Source organism: Pleurodeles waltl, chromosome 3_1 (assembly GCF_031143425.1).
Source record: "Pleurodeles waltl isolate 20211129_DDA chromosome 3_1, aPleWal1.hap1.20221129, whole genome shotgun sequence".
NCBI classification, from domain to species: domain Eukaryota; kingdom Metazoa; phylum Chordata; class Amphibia; order Caudata; family Salamandridae; genus Pleurodeles; species Pleurodeles waltl.
The window spans coordinates 1738920165-1738944017 of record NC_090440.1 but is presented as its reverse complement, the minus strand read 5'-3'; the positions used below and the strand labels follow the sequence as shown (position 1 = coordinate 1738944017).

The 23853-nt window shown below is 44.4% G+C and overlaps 1 protein-coding gene across 1 annotated transcript in view; it reads left to right on the top strand.

Annotated features, from left to right (window-relative positions):
- Positions 1–23853, top strand: part of LOC138285560 (uncharacterized) — a 999550-nt gene that overhangs the window by 497259 nt on the left and 478438 nt on the right. Inside the window, exon 6 of the mRNA XM_069225654.1 lies at positions 3540–3655. Coding sequence (XP_069081755.1) covers positions 3540–3655 — 116 coding nt within the window. The remainder of the gene's footprint in view (positions 1–3539; positions 3656–23853) is intronic.

Below are 23853 nucleotides of genomic sequence, written 5' to 3'. Positions count from 1 at the left end.
AAATTTGTCTACCTAGATCCTCACTTCCTCTGCTACAGACTGACACTGATGCCTAGTCTTACCCAATCAGAAAAGGAAAGAGGAACCATGGGAAGTCTTTGCTGGTGTGAGGTCTGGTGGCGGAGCCACCTTTAGCAAAGGTAAAGTTGCAGTCTTAGACACCTTCTTTCTACATGAATGATTCATGTCAAAGGCAGCCATTTGGTAAACAAAGGACCTAATGTCAGGCCTCAAATTAGCTCATTTCTGCATGTGTGGTGACTGGAAAGTGGTGGGATCCAACCAATCATTTCCTGAAGGTCCAGCCACCACTGGAATAAAGACGAAGTTGTGTGGGGGAAATGAGCCTAAAAATAGCAACCAGATAGCTTGGAGGATTGATGCTGGACATGTTAAAAAATAAAGTGAAGGGGAACTTGAAAACTATAAAATATTTTTATAGTCATGATTTTCCAAATGCCATTCATGCTAATGTAAATAAAAAAAGGTCCTGTGAAATTAATTCCAGAAATAGTTTTAAAAACAAGTAATATATCACATGGAACCAATTTAACATAAAGCTCTTTTTAGGTCGAGTGTGCAAGCACTCTGACCTGTTGTAAGTATTGTGGGCTTTTAACCACACCTATCTCACACACATCACTTTCATTCGTTCCTAGGCTTGCTTTTCAAAAATCACTTGATGTCCTTGGTAAATGCTTTACATTTGTCCCGCATTGAGGCTATTTTTGCTACGCCTTGCTGACTGCCCTTGCTACATGGATTAATGCATGATTGCCAATATACTTCAGCGTGGGTGAACTATTTTTTTTTCTTTTGTCTCTCCCCTTCGTGCTAAATGGTGGCCATGGGACTCACAGCGGGAATAGGCACAACAGAGTGAACTCGATCGTCGGTATTGGAGCGCTGGTCACATTATTCACAGTTACTTAGTCAGAGTCCCTTCTTGTGGCTTTAACCTTAAAACACCTAAAATAGGTAACTGCTTCATGTAAAACAGAAATCCTCAAAGCGGCTCTCCTAGCACCACAGCGGGGAGCCAACACTACAATATTCACTGCACTAGGGAAAATCGCCCCATGATGCTTTGCAGGGAGTTACTTTCACAAAACATTTTTGCTCATAACTCAACCTACGGTGGTCCTGGGATAATGGGACCACCATCAAAACGTTCAGCACTGCACACTCTTTCTGTTTAGGTCATATCTAGGTTCCCACACTAGGTTAGTGGGGACCCCAAAATAATAACCGCTCCCACCAAACTGTTTATTTTTAAGTTCTCATGGCTGGAACTTTTGTTTTACAACTGAAAGTAGTTAATGTTTTAAGGGCCTTGTTAGTAATATTTTTGCAGTAGGCCTGCCAGCCCTGAACATGCCTAATGCACTATGTCTCCTAAGGGCTAAATATATCTTTACAGTTCATTACTTTGTGCCACTTTCTTTTTGTATGGTCATTCCTTTTAGGGGCTAACTACATAGTTACATGACCATGTTTCTTACAAATGCTATTTTCATTGTGGTGTCCTCTAGGGACTGTTCTAAGCATTGCAGTCCTATCAGCTTACTAAAATATTCATGGCATGGAAAGTGGCCCCATAATGCTTTGCAGGGCATTACTTTTACAATTGTTTTTGCTCATAACTCAGCCTGTGTTGGTCCTAAGACAATGGGACCACCTTCAAAACATTGACCACAAGGTGCTCTTTCTGTCTACATCATCTCTGGGTCACAACACTGTTAGGGGGGACTCCAAAATAATAACCCCTCCTACGATTCATTATAATTTTAGGTTGAGCATAGCAGCGCGCAAGCGCTGCTTTTCCTATGTGTTTGTATGTATCTGGGCTTTTACCCACACCCACCTCACGCCCATCACTACCACTCATTTGTGGGCTTGCCTTTCAAAAATCCTTTGATGACATTGGTAAATGGTTTATGTTTGTCCCTCCTTGGGGAGGTTTTGTTACCGTCTTGGCCATCGCCCCTGTTACATGGATAATTGCACTTTTGCCGATAAGTTTGACTGCAGCCGAACTTCTTTTTCCTTTTGTGTGTCTCTTCACGCTGATGGTCATGGCGGCCGTGGCGCTGTGAATTGGCTCGCTTATATGAAACTGTTTTACTTTTCATTTTCAATTAATGTGACAAGAAAAGTCCGGTTAGGAGTTTACAACGCTAATAGCTCTAACTCGAGCAAATGCGAGACTCATTGCATTGCAAATGCTTGTTAAGTTTTCTTATGTTTGGCACTTTTGTTTTACAGCTGGGCAAAGTTATGTTTTATGGGCCTTGTTGGTAATATCATTGCAGTAGGCCTGCTAGCTTTGAAACAGTGTAATGCACTATGCCCTCTAGGGGCTACATATAGGGTTACACTGCATTACTTTCTCCCGTATTTTTTTCATGTGGTTATGCTCTCAAAGGGCTCACTGTATGGTTATATGACCATGTTTCTTCCAAATGTTATTTTTATTGTGGTGCCCTCTAGGGGCTGCTCTGAGCATTGTAGTCAGCATACTATAGTATTTGTTACATGAAAACTCACTCTATAATGCTTTGCATGGCATTACTTTTACAAAACATTTTTGCTGATAACTCAGCCTGTGGTTGCCCTGGGACCACCTTCAAAACGCTCTTTCTGTCTACATCATGTCTGGGTCGCATACTAGCTTAGTGGAACTTCAAAATAACAAACCCCCCCCCACACACACACACATATTCAGTGTCTTTTAAGCTTTCTCATGGCTAGAACTTTTGTTTCACAGCTGGAAAAAGTTTTGTTTTAAAGGTCTTGTTTGTAATATCATTGTAGTAGGCCTGCTAGACCTTAAAGGCCCTCTAGGGGCTAAGCATATGGTTACACCTCATTACTTTCTCCTGTTTTTTTTTCTTTTCACTGGGTTATGTTCTTTAGGGGCTAACAATATGGTTACATGACCATGTTTCTTACAAATCACATTTTTGTTATGATGCCTTCTAAGGGCTGTTTTGAGCATTACAGTCTAATGCCAAAAGTTTATTTCTGATAAACATTTATATGATAATTGTATATTTTTAAATAATCTCTCCTTATTACAATTATGACCATGATTTAGGCCAACTTAACATCCTTATTACACGATGACTGTTTGAACACTCTTGATATGTTTGGGTGACCCTTCTAGTTTATTTCTCCTCTGTGGCTGGCTTGTGTCTTTTTTGGGGGAATTGTGTTAGACAGTCATCAACTCTGTTAGTGGGGTGGTGAAAGTGGTATTCTATTGGTATTAGTATGGCAGATTTAAATTAGGATGCTAAATGGCAACATTTTTTTTTTTCGCTGCAGATAGAGGAAAAAATGTAAATGGGAGTACTTTAGTTATATGCTGGGCCACTGAAATTATATGGCAGGAAAAAGACGAAATTATGAGTCAGGGTTGACTAATTTATGTGGCAAGAAAAGTCCAGTTATGAATTTACAATGCAGATAGTTCTAACCCAAGCAAATGTGAGACCTATTGCATTGCAAATGCTTGTCTTTTTTTTTGCTTCCTATAGATGTGTGGCATGGCGGTGTCCCCCAAGCAGTTGTCGGCATACCTGACACAAAGGATGAACAGCCGGGCTGAGGCTGGGCGAATACAACTCTACGAATTCTTGGAGTTGCTAGTACTGTAAGTTATTTTTTTAACTCTTCGCCTGAGACTTTGCACCTGCAAACAAAAATGGTAAACATGTAATGTTATAAATGTCTCTTAACATTTTAAACATGCTACTAAAAAATGAGTGCATGCTAAAGGAAACGGAGTCCCCTCGCTGAAGGGGCAACGCCACTGCACTTTCCATTCATTGAGATAATATGGAGTAAATGCCAGGAGAGAGGATATTTGGAAACCACCCGGTAAGGCCCTCGAGGTAAGGTAGATTTGGCAGTTCTTTTTAGACCCCACGGTTTTCTCTGAAAAAGTGACGTCCTCTCCTGGCTTCTCGAGAGGAGGATTGCGCTAAGACACTTTATTTAAAATCTGGTGGCACCCAGGTGGGATGCTGTTCCGTATTCCGTTCCTGCTGCTGGAAGAGACATGCTGCCCTCGCTTCCAGGAGCACGCTCTTAAAGCCCACAGAACAGGGCTGAGCCGTGGCTCCTCGCCCCGGGCCCCCCCCGCCTTTCCCCGAGCGCCTCTCGATGCCAGGACCTCGCGCGTTCCCGCATGCACCCCCGCACACTGAAACGGTGGAGGTGAAAAGAACGCCAGGCAGCCGGAGCACGCTAATGAACTGATTATGACTGCGTGCATCTTAATGACAACCCGGATGACTTGTGAAAACTATGTGGTGGTGGTATGTAAAGTTTTGCTCTCAGGAGGCTGCCAAATCTCAGTCTTGTTCAGAACAAGCAAACCAGCGACTGGGTTTTCTTGTCTGTAGCACCAAAGAGTCTGATTCGGCAATGCTCGTCAGCATTTCCTGAATACGCGTCCTATTTATGGCGGGAGGGGGAGCACAGAAGAACTCAACAGAAGAGACAGGTTAAACTCAAAGACCTAGGCCACTCGCTCATGAACCCCATAGCCTACAACACAAACTTGCAGCCCTTTGCAGAAGCTCGGCAGCCGCAATTTTATTATAGTTACTTAAATCAAAAGTGCTCGTTTAACAAGCGCGCCCGGAATTAAAACATGCTTTGTTTCATGACGCATTCGTAACTTCAATGTTATGCAATTATCATTCAAAAAGCCTCTTTTGTCATCACTACATCTTTACGGTACACCACTCACAGATTCCAGATTTAATTCACTAACCGATTCGAAGCAGGTGTAAAACACAACGTAAGAAGCCCAAAAGTCTAACATGTCTAATGCAGAAATACCAGCAGTGGAAATTATCACCAGATAATTGTCACTTCACAAGAGATCATGCCCAAAAAAGGTCAGTTGGAGCATGTAATGCTAAAATGCATGCAGTTCGGGACAGTTTTATTACACTTTTCACTCTATGCCAAGTTTATGGAGCATAACACTTGACAGAAATGTGTTACTTCAGCAAAACCTATCAAGCATGTTGAGAAAAATGTGAGACGTCCTTGAAACTAAGATGTAAACACATGAACGCACTGCTGAATTCATTAATTTCCTAAAATCAAGTTTTGGCAGCCTCGGCGCGCGGGTAGGGGGGGGGGGAGGAATAAAAATTCAATTAATAAAAACAAAAATAAACAGTTACCTTGATCGCCGCCGCATCGCTCCATCTGCTTCTCTGCTGCAGATACAGGGTCCCAGCCTGGCCTGCAGCCAATCCTGGCGCTGCTCAGACCAACGTTAGGATTGGCTCGGAGCGCCCAGCCAGCTCGCTCCCAGGCAGACTGTGCTTGCTCTCTCCACCCTGGCAACTGTGCTGCTGGGCTGGAGAGGGCCTACTGCGCATGTGTGTTTGGCTGGCCCGAGCCAGCCGGCCAAACATACATGCGCACTGAGGGGGAGCGCTGTGAACTCCCCCTCACTGCTAGTCACCCCCATGGTCCAGCACCTTTAGCATTTTCTTGTAAAGGTTTTGCACCTGCCGCTGCTGTAGGGGGGCAAGGCTCCTCTGCCCTAATGGAGGCGCCACCCCTGAGTTTTGGTTGTCAACATTGAAAAGGAAGCTGATCTTCACTATGAGTTGCAGGAAATGTGCAAATGTACTACCACCAATTAACTGGCTTCTAGGTCTACTAGAGACACAATTCTTGGCATTCAGGTCGAGGCTGATGAACACTTCTGATTTATGTAAAACCAATATCCAAATCCGATTACATAATACAATACACATTGTGATACACATATGTATAAAGTAATTACAATTAAAAACATGTATCTTCTTCTGCTCTAGCCCTTTGCATGCCACCGCTATCTGTCTCTTAAATAGCAGTAGGTCCAGGTTAATGAATCTGTAGGCGTATTTACCTTTAGACGGTCTTGGCATCAGTCCTAGCAGAAATAATTCAGGGGTAGTCAGTATTATCCATCTGACCGGGTCTAAAACTATTTCTCTCACCCTCTTACATGCCATGCTTAACATTAAGCATGCCCACACCATGTGGTAAAATCCAACCTCTGAGTTTCAGCATCTTGGACAGTACAAGAATACACCTCCCCCACCAAATATCCCCCACCGTACATGGCATACATGTGTTTTAAGCTTGTTGACTTGAGGTATGTTTGGTGACGATCAATCAGTCATACATTTATAGAGTGCACAGCTACTCCAAGAGTGTCCCAGCACTGGCGGATCCCATTCACCACACCCAAGCATATTATCTCTTCTCACTTAAAAACACTCTTAAATAACCAGGTTTTGAGCATTCTCCTAAAGCTCTTTTCATCCCTCATTGTGCACATATGGAGTGGCAGAGGATTCCAAACCTGTGCCGCTAAATGGGAAAAAGGAAGAAACTCCCCACTTTTTCCACTTCAGTCTCGGCACACAGACCAATCCGGCCTCAGAGGAGCAGAGAGTGCTAGTTGGGAGATAGTGAGTGAGCCTTGCAGAAATATAATACAGGCACATATTGTAAAAAGCTCTGTGGGCCAGGACTAATATTTAAAACTGATTACTTTCCCTGATGGGAAGCCTGTGCAACTCCTTCAAATAAGGGAAATCCGTGTCTGCCCTGGGACTTTTAATAACATCCTTGCAGCCACATTTTGGATCACCTGCAGCCTTTTCAACCAGTAAGCAGGAAGAACCAGATATAATGCTTTGGCATAGTCCAATCATGAGGGGCAAGCGCATGTATCACAGTTTTTTTGTGCTTGGAATGGTACCAAATAGAGACATTTCTTCACAGATTTAAGAGCTCAAAGCAAAAACCTACTATTGCCACAACCTGAGAGCTCACAGTTAAGTGGCAGTCGATCTTTACACCCCGGGTGGTAGAGCAGTTCTCTTGACAGCGCTCTGTCCCAGTGGGGGAGTAACTACAAAATGTCAATTCTTTCAGCATTACATCGTAGGTTGCTGGCCCGCATCCACTGGAAGACTACGTCCAGGCAGTTCTTAAACAGCCAAGGTGCATCAGGGGAATTTTTTCCATAGAGCGAAAAAGCTGCTTGTCATCCACATAGGACACTATTCAGATCCTAAAGGACTCAAATAAGGAGTCCAACGAGATTTATAAATGTTGAAAAGGGTAGATCTCCATGCAGAGCCTTGTGGGACTCCAAAGTTATACACATTAGAGTCTGAAGCACAAAGTGTCATCCAGACGGATTGATCAGTCTCTATTAGAAAGAAAAGAGCCAATACCTGCCAAAGCCGAACCTCGGACTCCGATGTCTTCTGGTCTCTGGAGGATAATGAGGTTAGACACCGTGCCAAAGGCAGCAGATAGATCAAGTAAAAGCTGTGAAGCCTGTTTCCCCTGATCACGTGCAAACTTGATAGAATCCATCACCTCCAATAGTGCTGATTCAGTGCTGTATCATGGTCTGAATCCAAACTGTGAATGATGCAGTAACTACCTTTGTTCCAAGTATTCAGAGAGCTTTATTGATGAGTTTCTCTAGCATCTTCAAACATGTTGTAATAGTGAAATTGCCCTGAAATTATCCAGCAAAGACCTATCCACTGACGCTTTTTTAATTAAGGAATCAGCCAAGCCTGTTTCAAACAAGTTTGTACTATAGTGGATTGAATAGAACTGTTGAATAATTGATTCAGAAGCGGAGGAATTACCTTTGAGGTTGCAATTAAGATCCACTGGGGACACAGATTATCAGGCGAACCAGATTTACAAGAGAAAAAAGCCTGTTCATGTTCTTCTATAGACATTCTAGCAAACTCATGCAGATAGTGTGTCAGGGGGTCTGACTGAAGTCAATGTCTTTTCCTCCATGTAAATAGCAATGGGATATGTCCACAAATTAGCAACAATTTTAGTAAACTTTTCCTCAAAGAAGCTGGTTAACTTCTCAATAAAACAGCAGATGTCGCTAAAGGATGATGAAGAGCGGATAGGGTGGAGAAAGTGTTTTGCTATTTTAAATATTTCTCAAAAATAGTTATTGGATACTGAAATTGTATCAGCAAAAACGATAGCGTGATCATTCTTAATCATCCTGGGATATCTGTTTAAGGCCTTTTCATATAGTTCTTTTCCTCAATAAAGTAAAACCTTCTCCAACAGCTCTCTGATTTCTTACAGAAATTGCACATATATCAATTCTCATCATTAAACCACAGGGCAGATGCTAGTCGTCTGGAATTGGTAGAAAAGTGAATATTTTTTACTGGGGCTGCTGAGGCATCTGCCTGTAAATCCCCACAAATGCAAGTAGTAGAGTTTTCTAAGAAGGTCTCAATATTAGCCTCACTTAACTCTAGACCATTTCCGATACGGGTTCAGTTTCACAAAAGATCTCCTGGTGGAATGATCGTTAACACTGTGCATGAAATCGATGCTAAAATGACCAGACCAGTCTATGTTTTTAACTTTCCTCAACTGAGCCCTACAATGAGTAAAAATAAGGTCTAAGATAAGGCCTGCTTTTTGTGGGGGGCGATCTATACATTGCTTTAAGTTTAAAGAATTCACCTTCTCTAAAAGCATCCTATTCTGAACATCTGATGCAATGTCAATATGTACATTAGGATCTCCTAGAAGAGTAAAATTCGAACATTGTAGCAGATGTTTGGCCATAACATTATTTAAAGACTTGAGGAAATCTCCTGCATATCCCGTATATTCAGGGGGTCGATATATCAAAGCCCCAACCAGAGAAATTTGAGCCAATACTGAATACAAAAGCCCAGTGCCTCTGCACCTTTCAGCTAGATCAGCTCAATTGTAGGACATTTAAAAGAGATCTTGAAAACAATAACCATACCTCACCCCTATTGCCTAAGTGTATTAAAGAATAACCTGCAGGCATGGCAAGCGCAACATCAGGCACAGAGGACTCATTCATCCATGACTGTGAAAAACTAAAACATCCATCTCACAGATCAAAGATATGTGGCAGATTTTTATGTAATGAACGCAAATTCAAAAGTGAGGCCTGCACTTCCAAGTAGCCCTCTGTTTTCTTCCACTGAGTTATGGACAGGAAAACTTGCCCTGTCCACAACTATCTACCTAATGGAGGCTTGCTGCACATTCCTTGCAAACGTGTGGCAGGATATGCATTTCTCACAAATACACACTTATACAACTGGTCTTGGACCAGAGGAGGCAAGGCTCTTGTGCAGAATATTTAATCCTGGGCCTGAAGGCAACCTCTAAATGGACAGCATGGCTGGCGACGGACATGGGGCGTATGCGGACAGGTGCAGACTGGCTTGCCTTTTGTGCACTAGTAAATAAATGCAACCCTGAAGGGCATCCCCTACTCAAGCATCTAGACCGCTGCCTCAGGAAAACAATTGATGCCCTCACAATCCAAGAAGTGAAAACTGCCTTTTGGATCGGCTTGCTATAGTGGAGTGCAGTGTACCATTTAGCGCTAGAAATCCTGCCAAAAAACACCCTCCCCCCAACACAAGGCCCCACAGTGAAACTACTACAAAATCCAACATTAAAATATAACTTAAAAAAAATAATAATCAGGTAGATTCAAGCAATTTGTCGCCAAGTACAACAATAGTGGGCAATAGTGCAATCATGTAAGGGAATGATGATTGAATTGTGTGTATTGAAGTACTGGATTTCTCGATATTCATTTAACTTGCTCCCTATTATTCTGCCATTGATCATCGGTTGTTTCCTGCCCTAGGTTCTCTTACCATTATGTCTTAAGTAGTGGTCGAACTGTGGAGGCTTGTGCTAATACAAAATTGTACAGAGCCGTACTGGCCCATCAGGTCTATGTGAGGAAACCTGTAGTGGGCCGATGTCTGCAGCTCCTCCCTATCCCACTGAGTCTCAACCTTTTGTGTTAATGTATTGTATGTAATGAAGTGGTCTGCACTCAAGTTGTATGTAGCTTGCAAGTCTTGATATGTTTGCATCCTTGGTTCACCATATAAATCTTCAACCCAAGTCACTCCCGCCTCCTTTCAGGCCTCACCTCATGTAACAACTGGGTCGCTCACCCATAACTCCAATTCCTATTCATATGGAGGTGGGGATCTGTGTTTGTGTAGGTATTTAATCCAGCATTTTTTTGCAGTGCTCATAATAGTGGTGTCAGCGCCTGTCCATTTGGTTGGGTCCACCAACCAGGCCAGTATTGATCTGCCTCAGAGGTTTGCCTCCACTTCCACCCTTTCTGCACAAGGACCCTCTCCTAGTCAAAAGAGTTGTACTGCAGTATAATACAGCTCATATGGGCTCCGTTGCCAGTCCTCCTACAATGGGTGTTGTGCTTTTTTGAGGTCTGCCTCTCTCTTGCAATTCCCCCATGTAAAATCGAAGAGTGCACCGTTAAGGGCCTTAAAGGCCTAGGAAAGGAGGAGCACCGGTATCACAGCAAAGATGTACAATGGCCTAGGGAGAATGAGCATCTTGACTTTCACCACCATGCCTATTGAACAGATTGGCAAGGACTTCCAGAATCCCATTCACTGCCAAATCGATGTAAGAGACCTACTTAGGTTGCCATCTACTATTGTTTGCCTCAGCGTGACAAATGTGGGTGCCCAGATAATTAATTGTGCCATGCCGCCATTCTAGCCTGGCCTGTAAACCCCTGTCTCTCTCTGAGGGCTGTACAGGCCTTATAGGGAACAGGCCTGATTTATTCCAATTCACCCTAAGGCACAATGCCTTTCCGAACAACTCCAGTGTCTACATCAGGGACGACAAGGACTCACCAGTATGTTGCAAGTAAATCAGCATGTCATATGCATAAAAGGATATCATATGCCATCTTGCAAATACTCAAACTCCTTAGTCTCCAGCCCGTACTCAAAGCCTGCATGCCAGGAGTTCCATTGCTTCACAAAGATCAGCAGCGATAGTGGACAGCCCTGCCACTTGCCCCTTTGTTTACTGAACCAATCTGAGACAGTTTGCCCTATTTTAACTCTGGCTGACAGCCTATTGTATAATGTTTTGATCCATACAAGGAATATCTGACTGAATCCCATGGGCATTAGGGCTTCTAGGAGGTGCGACCAACCTAATGTGTCGAATGCCTTTTTAATGTCCAGGCACACAGCCGGGCAGTCCTCTGCAAATACCTTGCCATCTTTCTATAGGCTCCAGAGATGGCAGATGTTGAGGAAAGTGCTCCTTCCCGATATAAATGCATTTTGGTCTGCATGGACCAATATCCCCATGAAAGGCAATAACCTATTTACCAGTACCTTACTCAACAATTTGTAATCTGTATTTGGGAGTGGTAGTAAGTGTTATGGTCGTACATCCAAACGATCCCACCCTGGCATAGGTTGTACTACTATTAATGCTTGCCTCATGGAGTCTGGTAAAATACCTGCGGCCCTCACCTCCTAATAAACCTGTGGATGTTTTGCCACCACCTTTGTATTGTAGGTGGCATAGAATTCCACAGGCATACCATCTGACCTAGATTTATTAGTTCGCTCTATCTGATGGATTGCTGCGTAAATCTGACAGCCTGTAGGCATTTCAAATTTATGATGTTGAAGTGGGTTAAGCTTGGGCAGTCTGGTCCCTTGGATATGAGGTCTTACACACGTTATCTGTGTGTGGTGTCCTTGTATAGAGTGACGTAGTAGTCAGCAAAAGCTGTTTTAATGCCCACCTGAGTGCTAAGCATCCCATCCCTGGGGTTGCAGTGGCCCCCAATATGACGTCTTGCTGTTTCTCCCTCCAGAAGACAAGCTAACAAGATTCCTGCCCTGTTCCCCGCTCCATGTTGTCTGGCCATATGTTCCCTGTAGTCAATTTTCATGAGACTAGTGGTCAGGCCTGAGTGTTGCTTACGTGAATCAGACAATTGCTCCATCTAGTCGGGCTTTATGGGTGTTAACTTTTCTGTTACGTGCATGGTCCACTTCATGGTTAGTGTCTCCTTATGAAGCGTGGATTTAACCTGCCATGTCATACTGATGCAATGGCCTCTCACCACCAACTGAAATGCTCCCCACTCCTTTGCCCTGGTCGTCCCTCATTTTCTGTCAAGCATTGTGTTATGTGTGTACCTTTTGCATTGTGAAATGACATATCTTGCAATGTCTCCATGCACAACTCCCAGGTCAGAATTCTCACTCTTTGCCTCCCGTGTGTAGTGATATCAACAGCGGACAATGGTCTGTGATCGTGCAGGCTTGATACTCAGAAGCAGTCATCTTAGTGCACAGCTCCATCTCATGGAAAACCGTGTCTAGCCTGGTTTTCAGCTGGTGCACCACCGAATAGTATGCAGCGGTGGCTCCTTAGTTACGGCGGAGGAGCGTTGCCCCCCTGCCAGCATGCACACATGAAAAATAAAATGATAACACTATTTTATTATCATTTTATTTTTCTTCTCGAGGCAAGTGTTAGGGGCGGCCACAACAATGACAGCACTCATGGAGGAGTGGTGGGTACTGCTGTCAGTGCGCATGTCGATTTGGCCGGCCATTTTAGGATGGCCAAACCAACATGCGCACTGAGTTCTCTCCAACTCGAGCTACATTGCTGGGTAGAGAACAGCAGTTCCCCTGGGAGCACAAAACCAGCCCGCTAACACCAATTGCTGCACTTCTTTCATGCTAGGTAATAGCATTACCTAGCATGGGAAAAGCGTGTGGATTGGCGTAGGGGAGTGTGGGAGCCTGCGCACTGGCAGCAGATGAGCACCGAGATGGCGAGAAGGCGAGCAGCAGGTAACTGCTTTTATTTTTTTTATTGTTTTGCCACTGTGCTGCCCCACCACTTTTGTAGATACCAGCTGCTACTGATACTATGAGTATTCTCGCTCTGAAGGGTGGATGGTCCTCCACACATCATGAACCTGTTTGCTTTTGAGCCCACCTTGGAGGTGTTGTGTTAATCCATGGCATGTTGTGTTGGGCATTGAGAGAGTGGAGTGATAAAGCCTCAAATCCAAAACGCAGTTAAAATCTCTCCTCCATAAATGTGGGGCCAGCAAGTTACGTCTAAGAGTTGGGGGAATTTGGTGTGGTTCATATATGTGGCATATATCACCAGGAGCATCAGAAATTATCCATCTAATTGCCCCTCCACCACCACATACCTGCTGTCAGGATCTATATTAAACCTTTCCAGTTCAAAGGTTACCCTGAGGGCCACCCAGATCAACACCCCATGAGCAAATGCTGAGTATCTGGTTAATTACAGCTGCACCACCACCTTGTACAAAATTTACTAAGTTCTGTCTGTACCAAATGAGTCTCCTTTAGATAGGCAATCTGATTATGATGACGCATTAGATACGTGTATACAGCATGGTGTATTTTAGGAGAAGGCACACCTCAAATATTCCATGTTAGAACATTTACATGAAAGCATGTACTCTACTACCCTGTGCCATCCTTCAGGTGAGTAAGCAATCCCAGTCATCTGTATGGTGGAGCCTTGTAGACTTCCAATTGCGTACCCCTATCTATTGCTGGTGCCAATGTGTCTTGTTGGACCTCAGGCAAGTGATGCAGAATTCCGTGGTGTACCATCTGTAACCCAATATGATGTGTGTGAACCCATGTAATAACTAACCCTCTCCTAGGCATGGTGATTTGTGTGAGCCCTGCCAGACACAATGAATAACTCTGAACCAAAATATTCAAACTTAAATACGTTGTAGTGTTTCACTCTGTGTGTGGAAGCGTATCATCAGGCCTCAATTTGTTGCTGTGGTTCTAACTCCCATATCCTTGTGTCATCTCTCCTGCCAGCCTACATCTTTGTTACCTTCATTTGGTGCATTAGTCCTTGGCCCCTCCCACTACACCCTTTGGGTATCACCATCCTGCTATCAACCCAGGTCATCTGCCAGTCTTGGTGTCAGGGGTGGGGCTTGGTGATGGGACCCTATTGAGAATTCAGATTTATGTGAGCCTGGTTCTGAGTCCCAGCCATGGTCCGACTGCAAGACAGTGAAGGGGTTTCCACTGTGTTGTAGAACCTTTGTAATCACCCAAGCCCTTGCTCTGTCTGCCTGATCCTCCTTCGGACAGCTGCAAGGCTTTCTTCCACCTCGCTTACTGGATCATGCTCAATCCCAGCACTCAGTTACTGGACCTTCATCAGATGGACCAATGCCCTCCTTAGATTGAAGCCATGTCCATGCTTCCTCCGCAGTATTGACAACATTTTGTAGTGCCTTTCACCACACATAATCTGGCTGAGAAAAAAGGGCATATTTCAGACTCACGTTCTTCATTTGTTGTTTCACTGCCCTCGAAAGAGTTGCAGCGTTTTGAACTTCTACCGTGGCGAATTCTGTATAATCCACTTGGTCAGACAGTTTTGTATAGTCCATTCATAGCAGATTGACTTCAATCGTAACTGTGTCTAGTTTCATTTCCAGAGTGGATATAGTGTCCTGTATAGCTTGGATGATTCACTCAAATTGTCCTGTGTGTTTCTCTAGTATAGTTTCTAATTGGCTGAAGGAGCGGCCTTGTAGTGAGCATCTTCCTTATGTCCCTGGAGGGTATTTTGTAGTGCCCGGTCACTTGCTGCTGTGGATGGGTGCTTAACTGGCCTTTAAAAAACACTTTGTGTGCGTTTTGTATGGCAAAGCTCACTAAGTTTAATGCTAAAAAGTGTGACACTGAGGGTCAGGAAACTTCAAAACTTCACACACCCCTATAGCTTCATCAGTCTGAATAACTGCAGCCATTCTTTGTTGACATAGCTCCTGAATGTGTCCTTATTTTCTGTGTGTTTTCCACCATGTCTTGCATAAGTATTTGACTATTTAGATTTACATGTCAAAGAAGCGTATCTGTTCTCGCATGTGTGTAGCCTGTGGTATTCCCATTAATGTTAGTACTTGGCTGCAGGACGTGGTTTGACGCTATTGTGAGTTCTTTAATGGATTCTGCATGTTTGTGCTGTTGTGCTTAAGTCCATGGGGATTCTTGCAATGCTGCAACACGTGCCATCCTTATAAAAGGAACAGTGCTCGCTTTATTTTGTGTCTCTTCTTGTCTGTACTGATCATTTCCACCTTGTTTCATTTTGATTGTTTTTCACTCAAGAAATGTTTTTTTTCAAGTTACTGTCTCCTCCTCTCTAGTCATGAATAGCTATGTTTGTTTTGGTGTATCCTTTAGTAAAATATGGCTTTAATGTAGTTTGGAGTTTTTGGGAGTGAGCATGTGTGCGTTATGCAAAGAAGGCGCTAATTATAATTTGCTTTTTGTAGTAACTTGATTTCATTTTTTGCTTTCCTTGGCGGGCTTGGTCAGGAAAATGTGTTTATAGCCTTGAGTTTGTGATTCCTAAAAGGGGAATATCCGGAACAATGACCTACGTTGTTAACGCGCAAGCGGAACCACGCTTGCGTTAACAGCGACTCCCTTTTTCTCAGCCTTAACCATGTATATTCGTTTTTTGGGTGGTGGAGGTCGGGGTAGTTTGGTTTTTGGGGGTGGGGGGTCATTGGTTTTTGGGGATGGAGGTGTGGGTAGATTGTTTTTTGGGGGTGGGGGATCGGGGTAGTTAGTGTTTTTGAGGGTGGGGGGTCGGGTAGTTAGTGTTTTTGTGGGTGAGGGCGTCAGGGAAGTTTGGTTTTTGGGGGTGGGGTGTCATTGGTTTTTGGGTTTGGGGAGTCGGAGTAATTTTGTTTTTAGAGGTGGGGTAGTTTTATTTTTGGGGGTGGAGTTGGTTGTTTTTTAGGGCGGGTTGGGGTTAGTTTTAGGGCTCAGGATGGGTGGGGGTATCGGGTAGTTTTTAGGGATGGGTGGGGGGGCAGGGGTTGTTTTATTTTTGGGGTGGGTGGGGGAATTGGGCAGTTTTATTTTGGGGGGGTCGGGGTAGTTGTATTTTTAGGGTGGGTGAGGGTAATGGCATGCGAAAACCACGCATGCCGTTCCACACATGCCATTACTAGGCATGCTTTTCCAACAAAAAAATAATTGTAAAGGCATGCATGGCAAAGGCGTTTGTGGAAACAACGTGGCAGTTGTTCTGACTCAGTTGTTCCGGCATGCGTGGTTGGCGCATGCGTTATTCAATCATACATTCATTATTTATCATTGAAAACTGTATTTAGTAAGCAGTAAATAGAAACTGATCATGAGTAGCTGAGTCGGGGAGTCGGGAGCTATCTCTTGTTTCGCTGTTAGAAGCTTTTGTGCGGTCTGGTCACCAATGTCATGAGGGGCCCCGCCCAGCAGCCTGGTTAACTCATTCGCAACAAAGGCAATCTTCTATCACATAGTCCCACATTTCCTTTCAAAGCTGCCCCAATACATATCCGTTTAGCCGTGTAGTGCCCGGCCTGGGAGAAACAGCCATGGCTCTTTCCCCAATGTGATGGCTTTGGTTAGAACACAAAAATCCCAACTCAACCTGGCTAAACCCAGAGAAATACTAAGCACAACATCAGGTTCTATATGTCTCCTAAAAAGTGGCACGATCACCAGTCCCTTATGAGTTTTCTCCCTCAGCTCTAAAATCTTACACAGGATTGGGCTGGCCAACTACTACTCAACAGGCCAGTGCCTCCTGGAGCGCCGGTGTGGCAGAGTTAGCTGCAAGCTGGGAACTGCCTGGCATATGACGTTCACGAACATTTTAAATAAACTGCATAAATCACGAAAAATGTGACTGCGCCAGATCAGCGCCTTTGTGGCATAACAAAGGGGCCAGATTAGGAATTGTCCTATTCTCTAAAGGTATATATAAAAAACAGGATTAACTGCTGTAGCTGTAAAAATATTAGCTTCTAGCTCCAAAATGTGATCACACCCCCTCCAACTCCCCAGGCACACCACGGAACTAATTTAAAAAAAAGTATTTGTGCCTGACCCATTATCTACAAATACTTATAAAAACAGAGATTAACATTGTGGTTTGAAAAACACAGAAGGCACGCCAAAGTCAAGTAATAATCGTGTCTTGCCGTTCTAACTTCTCTGTCTTCCCCTCCAGCTACCTCATATGTTTTGCCCACAAAAACTTTAAAATGTTGAATTAAAAATATATTTGCCCTACTCAGTCCTTTGTTGTCCATTGTCGCAAAATTTAAGAAAAATTGGACGAAATAAACTTTACAATCAGTGTCGTGTGTAATTTGTTGCAAAGCCTATACATTAAGCATAAGCTATTCTGCTCAATGGAACATCTTTACACTTGGGTAAAAGCAGTTCTGATTACTTCCCCCCTGCACCAGAATTGCCAACATTTGTTTTAAATTTGGGAGTTACTGAAATAGGTTTCAGATGTCCTATTTCACACAATATTCATAACAATAGAACTCTTTAAAGCATTTTGGGGAACATGTATAGAGAATTCGAGAGAATCACCATTAATAAAATACAGAGAAATTGGAGACACTGGGTATAATTCTATTTTTAACTTGCGGATTTAATTGTGTTATACTTGTTTAAATTTGTCAGACACTTTGTGAGACAAGCTGGGACGCTGTAAACGTCTTTTATTTTCTCTGCTTGCACAACATCACACAAGAAAAGTCTTCCTTTTGCTCTGTTTGCGCATTGTTTCGATTATCTATTGCTTTTTGTAAGGATTATCCAGGGATACCACAAAATGGGATGAATACGAGAAGGGCAACCTGATATAAATTAGGCGCTGACCCCATCAATTTCCAAAATGTTGGTCTTGTGCGTACTGATCTGTTGTTCCTTCTGCTGTCCAACTATTATAAATGGAACCCATTTTGTAACCTGGCAATGAGAGTGATTGTATGGGGACTCTATCATATGCCCTTATCGTTCACGGTAGCTGTTCTAGTGCATAAATTGAATTATGCTGGCAGAATGAAAAATGTTGAGACATAAATTTGGGATGCTGGCCAGCAGTCGTCCTCATTTGATCCTGTGCACTCAAGAACTGAGCGTCGATGCAGAAGGATGTAGCACAGTCCTTGAAGCATTGATGTTGGCTGTCTCACCTGAGGGGCCAGTTCTGTCAGTGGAAGAAAAAGAGTGAGTTGGGTTAGTTCACCACCCTTTATGTATTTTACATTTATTTTGGTGTTTTATTTAGGCAGATTGCCCGGCACGAGTTCTTCACATGATTTTTACATTGGGCTTAGATGTCTGTGAAAGCATTGAAAAAAACTGAGTTTTGTGTCCACCGATGGAGTTTTGTTATTGCTGAACAGTTGGGGGGAAAGATAGGGTTACGTCTCTTTTCGAGCAAGAGAATATAGGCTACACATGCAATGCAGTTTCCTCACAGGAACCTTGGTTACAAAATGTCGAGCTGTTGAAACAGGCCTGTTCTGGGTGGCTGTTCTGGTGCCCCAGCCAGGAAGAACCTACCACTCCTGTCAGGGGTAGGCGATTACACTCACTTTATAACCTGCGCTCATCCTTGGATCGCTTGGCCCTGAGCAGTCAGGCTATCACAGAGGTCATGTGTAAAGCATTGTCACAGCACACCCATAATAAATACACCAAGTGTCACAAAAGAGACTTCACATGTTTGGTATTAAATTAAAGATTCTATTCAACAAACACATGTTAATTAACTCAATTTGAACATCGTGAAATTCTGAGTATATATCACATTCAGAAATATTAGTAACAGTACTAGACATAAACCACGGATAAAATGATTCAAGCTCGAAACTTTTAAAAGGATTCTCCCCACTTGGTGTTTCTGTCTCTGAACAAGGTATTACATTACCTTATTACAGTTATAATGGCAGAGTGTGATAGGGTCACAATTGCAGATAATATGAGACTCCCCCTGTAGGAAAGTACCATCTTGCCTGGCATGGTAACCCCATTTTTACTGTATGTATGTTTGTTTTTGCCAATGTGTCACTGGGATCCTGCTAGCCAGGACCCCAGTGCTCATAAAGTAGCCCTGTATGTGTTCCCTGTGTGGTGCCTACCTGTATCACTGCGGCTCTGCTAACCAGAACCTCAAAATTGTCACTGCAGGCTAGCAACTAATTTTACCAATTCTGATTAGCACACTGGAACACCCTTATAATTCCCTAATATATGGTACCTAGGCACCCAGGGTATTCGGGTTCCAGGAGATCCCTATGGGCTGCAGCATTTCTTTTGCCACCCATAGGGAGCTCAGACAATTCTTACACAGGACTGCCATTGCAGCCTGAGTGAAATAACGTCCACGTTATTTCACAGCCATTTTACACTGCACTTAAGTCATTTATAAATCACCTATATGTCTAACCCTCACTTAGTGAAGGTTAGGTGCAAAGTTACTTAGTTTGTGGGCACCCTGGCACTAGCCAAGGTGCCCCCACATTGTTCAGGGCAAATTCCCCGGACTTTGTGAGTGCGGGGACACCATTACACGCGTGCACTACATATAGGTCAATACCTATATGTAGCGTCACAATGGTAACTCCGAACATGGCCATGTAACATGTCTAGGATCATGGAATTGTCACCCCAATACCATTCTGGTATTGGGGGGACAATTCCATGCATTCCAGGGTCTCCAGCATAGAACCCGGATACTGCCAAACTAACTTTCCGGGGTCTCCTCTGCAGCTACCGCTGATGCCAACCCCTCAGACAGGTTTCTGCCCCCCTGGGGCCTGGACAGCCTGGTCCCAGGAAGGCAGAACAAAGGATTTCCTCTCAGAGAGGGTGTTACACACTCTCCCTTTGGAAATAGGTGTGAAGGGCCTGGAAGGAGTAGCCTCTCCTGGCCTCTGGAAATGCTTTGAAGGGCACAGATGGTGCCCTCCTTGCATAAGCCAGTCTACACCGGTTCAGGGATCCCCCCAGCCCTGCTCTGGCGCAAAACTGGACAAAGGAAAGGGGAGTGACCACTCCCCTCACCAGCACCTCCCAGAGGAGGTACCCAGAGCTCCTCCAGTGTGTCCCAGACCTCTGCCATCTTGGATGCAGAGGTGTGAGGGCACAATGGACAGCTCTGAGTGGCCAGTGCCAGCAAGTGACGTCAGAGACCCCTCCTGATAGGTGCTTACCTTTCTCTGTAGCCAATCCTTCTCTGTGGGCTATTTAGGGTCTCTCCTGTGGGTATCTCACCAGATAACAAATGCAAGAGCTCACCAGAGTTCCTCTGCACTTCCCTCTTTGACTTCTGCCAAGGATCGACCTCTGACTGCTCCAGGACGCCTGCATAACCGCAACAAAGTAGCAAGAAGACTACCAGCAACATTGTAGCGCCTCATCCTGCTGGCTTTCTCGACTATTTCCTGGTGGTGCATGCTCTGAGGGCTGTCTGCCTTCACCCTGCACTGGAAGCCAAGAAGAAATCTCCAGTGGGTCGACGGAATCTTCCCCCTTTCAACGCAGGCACCAAACTTCTGCATCACCGGTCCTCTGGGTCCCCTCTCATCCAGACGAGCGTGGTCCCTGGAATAGAGGAGCTGGATCCAAGTGTCTCTGACAGTCCAGTGGCCCTTCTGTCCATATTTGGTGGAGGTAAGTCCTTGCCTCGCCAGTCAGTAATCCTGTGTACTGCGTGAACTGCAGCTGCTCGGGCTTCTGTGCACTTTTGCAAGACTTCCTTTGTGCACAGCCTAGCCCAGGTGCCCAGCACTCCGTCCTGCATTGCCCAACTCGCTGTGTTGGACTCTGATGTCGTGGGACCCTCCTTTGTTGCTCTGAGGCGACCATCATCCTCAGATCTTCCAAGTTCCTGTTCAGGTGCTGCCTGCTTCTGCGTGGGCTCTCTGTATTGCTGAGCGCCCCCTCTGTCTCCTCCTCCAAGGGGCGACCTCCTGGTCTTTCCTGGGCCCTGGCAGCACCCAAAATCCTCAACCGCGACTCTTGCAGCTAGTAAGGCTTGTTTGCGGTCTTTCTGCGTGGAAACAACTCTTCACCCTCCAGTACGTTGTGGGACATCTTCTGACCAAAGGAGAAGTTCCTGGCACCTTCTGTTGTTGCAGAATCTTCGGCTTCTTCCACCCAGAGGCAGCCCTTTTGCACCTTCATCCGGGGTTTAGTGGGCTCCTGCCCCCCCTGGACACTTGCCTGACTCTTGGACTTGGTCCCCTTCCTTTACAGGTCCTCAGGTCCAGGAACCCGTCTTCAGTGCTTTGCAGTCAGTTGTTGTCCTTGCAGAATCCCCTATCTCAACTTTACTGTCTTTCTGGGGTAGTAGGGTAACTTTACTCCTACTTTTCAGGGTCTTAGGGTGGGGTTTCTGGGACACCCTTAGTGTTTTCTTACACTCCCAGCGACCCTCTACACACTAAACTAGGCCTGGGGTCCATTCGTGGTTCGCATTCCACTGTTGGAGTATATGGTTTGTGTTGCCCCTAGGCCTATTGTCTCCTATTGCATTCTATTGTGTTCTACAGTGTTTGCACTACTTTTCTAACTGTTTACTTACCTGATTTGGTTTGTGTGTGTATATTTTGTGTATATTACTTAACCCCCAAGGGAGTATATCCTCTGAGATACTTTTGGCATATTGTCACTAAAATAAAGTACCTTTATTTTTAGTAACTCTGAGTATTGTGTTTTCTTATGATATAGTGCTAAGTGATATAAGTGGTATAGAAGGAGCTTTGCATGTCTCCTAGTTCAGCCTAAGCTGCTCTGCTATAGCTACCTCAATCAGCCTAAGCTGCTAGAACATCTCTAATCTACTAATAAGGGATAACTGGACCTGGCACAAGGTGTAAGTTCCACAAGGTACCCACTATAAGCCAGGCCACCCTCCTACATTGGCGGTGCAGCGGTGGGATAAGTACTTGTAACTGCTTTACCACTTTGTCATTGGTGCTTTTCATGAGAAAAACATATACCAAATACTTCAATATATACACATTGATCTAAACAGTTTAACTTTCCTTTTCTAAAACTTTCTTAAAAGTTTCTAAAAAGTTTCAGAAAACTTTCTAAAGTTTTCAAAAAGTTTGAAAAAGTTTTTTTTTTTCTCTGTGCTTTCAAAAGTCCAAAACTTTTTCTCTCTCTGTCCTAAACTTTTTCTATCATGTCTGCAGTAGAACGTACTCCCACAGTTGTTAAAGCAACATATGAGAATTTAAACTTTTAAAGTTTGAGGGGTCTCTGCATAGAAAGAGGTTTAAGCATTGGCAAGAATCCTACCAAAGACTTTCTCTTTAGCCTTCTTCTAGAAAATGACCAGTCTGGCCCATCCCACGAACAGGAGGTAGAAGAGGGGGGTACCCAGCCAGACTCAGAGGAGTCCCCTGAGGATGCTGGGGAGGGTTCTTCCAAAAACCTGACAGCTAGCAGGCCACCCAGTGACACTGGTAGTGGGAGGGGGTCACACATTAGTAGGGCACCTTTCACTCCTAAAGGCCAGGTTACTAGGGTCCAGACAGTTAGGGACAGGTCTCTCTCTCTGCCAAGTCCCATATTTCATCTGTCTCACAATTCCCAAGCCTCCCACACTGAGGGTAACTTAATGGAAAGGGAACTCAGAAAGCTGAGGTTGGAAGAGACCAGGCTGAAGCTTAAACAGCAGCAGCTGCCTTAGACAGGGAATCTCTGGATGTAGAGAGGGAAAGGCAGAGATTGGAGTTAGTTCCCCATGGTGGCAGCAGCAGTGTTTTTGATAGTAATCCTGTTAGAGAGCAAGATTCTAGAAACCTGCATAAGATAGTCCCCCCCCCTTTACAAGGAGGAGGATGACATTAACAAGTGGTTTGCTGCACTTGAGAGGGCCTGTATGGTACAGATGGTTCCTCAAAGGCAGTGGGCTGCTATCTTGTGGCTATCGTTCACTGGTAAGGGTAGGGATAGGCTCCTTACTGTCAGAGAAAGTGATGCAAATAACTACAAAGTTTTGAAGGATGCACTCTTGGATGGATTTGGTGTAACCGCTGAACAATACAGGATTAAGTTCAGAGACACCAGAAAAGAGTCCTCTCAAGACTGGACAGACTTTGTAGACTGTCCAGTGAAGGCCTTGGAGGGTTGGTTACATGGCAGTAAGGTGACTGACTATGAAAGCCTGTATAATCCAATCCTGAGAGAGCATATTCTGAACAATTGTGTGTCTGATTTGTTGCACCAGTACTTGGTAGACTCAGATCTGACCTCTCCCCAAGAATTGGGAAAGAAGGCAGACAAATGGGTCAGAACAAGACTGAACAGAAACATTCATACAGGAGGTGACAAGGGTGGCAAGAAGAAGGATGGTAAATCTTGTGACAAGGGTGGGGACAAAGATAAAAAACATTCTGAGTCTTCATCAGGCCCACAAAAATCCTCTGGGGGTGGTGGGTCCAAATCCTCTTCTAACAATCAGAAAAAGCATTAGTGTTATTTATGTAAAGTAAAAGGCCATTGGGCAAGTGATTCCACCTGTCCAAAGAAAAACACCAAACCTCCCACAACCCCAACTGCAACCTCTAGTGCCCCTAGTAATAGCAGTCTACTACAATTAGCCAATCCAAGGGTGTAGCTGGGCTCACTATTGGCAGTGTAGTTAGGGTTGGTCTTGTTAGGGAGACCACAGAGGCTGTTTTAGACTCTGATAGTGGCATTGATTTTGCCACCTTGGTTGCTTGTCCCCTTAATATGGGTAAGTACAAGCAACTACCCCTAATCAACAGTGTTGAGGTTGAGGGCTACAGGGACACAGGAGCCAGTGTAACTATAGTTATAGAGAAACTGGTCCACCCTGATCAACACCTACTTGGTCAGCAGTACCAAGTGACTGATGCTCACAATAACACACTTAGCCACCCAATGGCTGTTGTGAATCTCAACTGGGGGGTTACTGGTCCAAAGAAAGTTGTGGTAGCCACTGAATTACCTGTAGATTGCTTACCAGGCAATGATTTGGAGACCTCAGCTTGGGCTGAAGTGGAGTTGGAAGCTCATGCAGCAATGCTGGGCATTC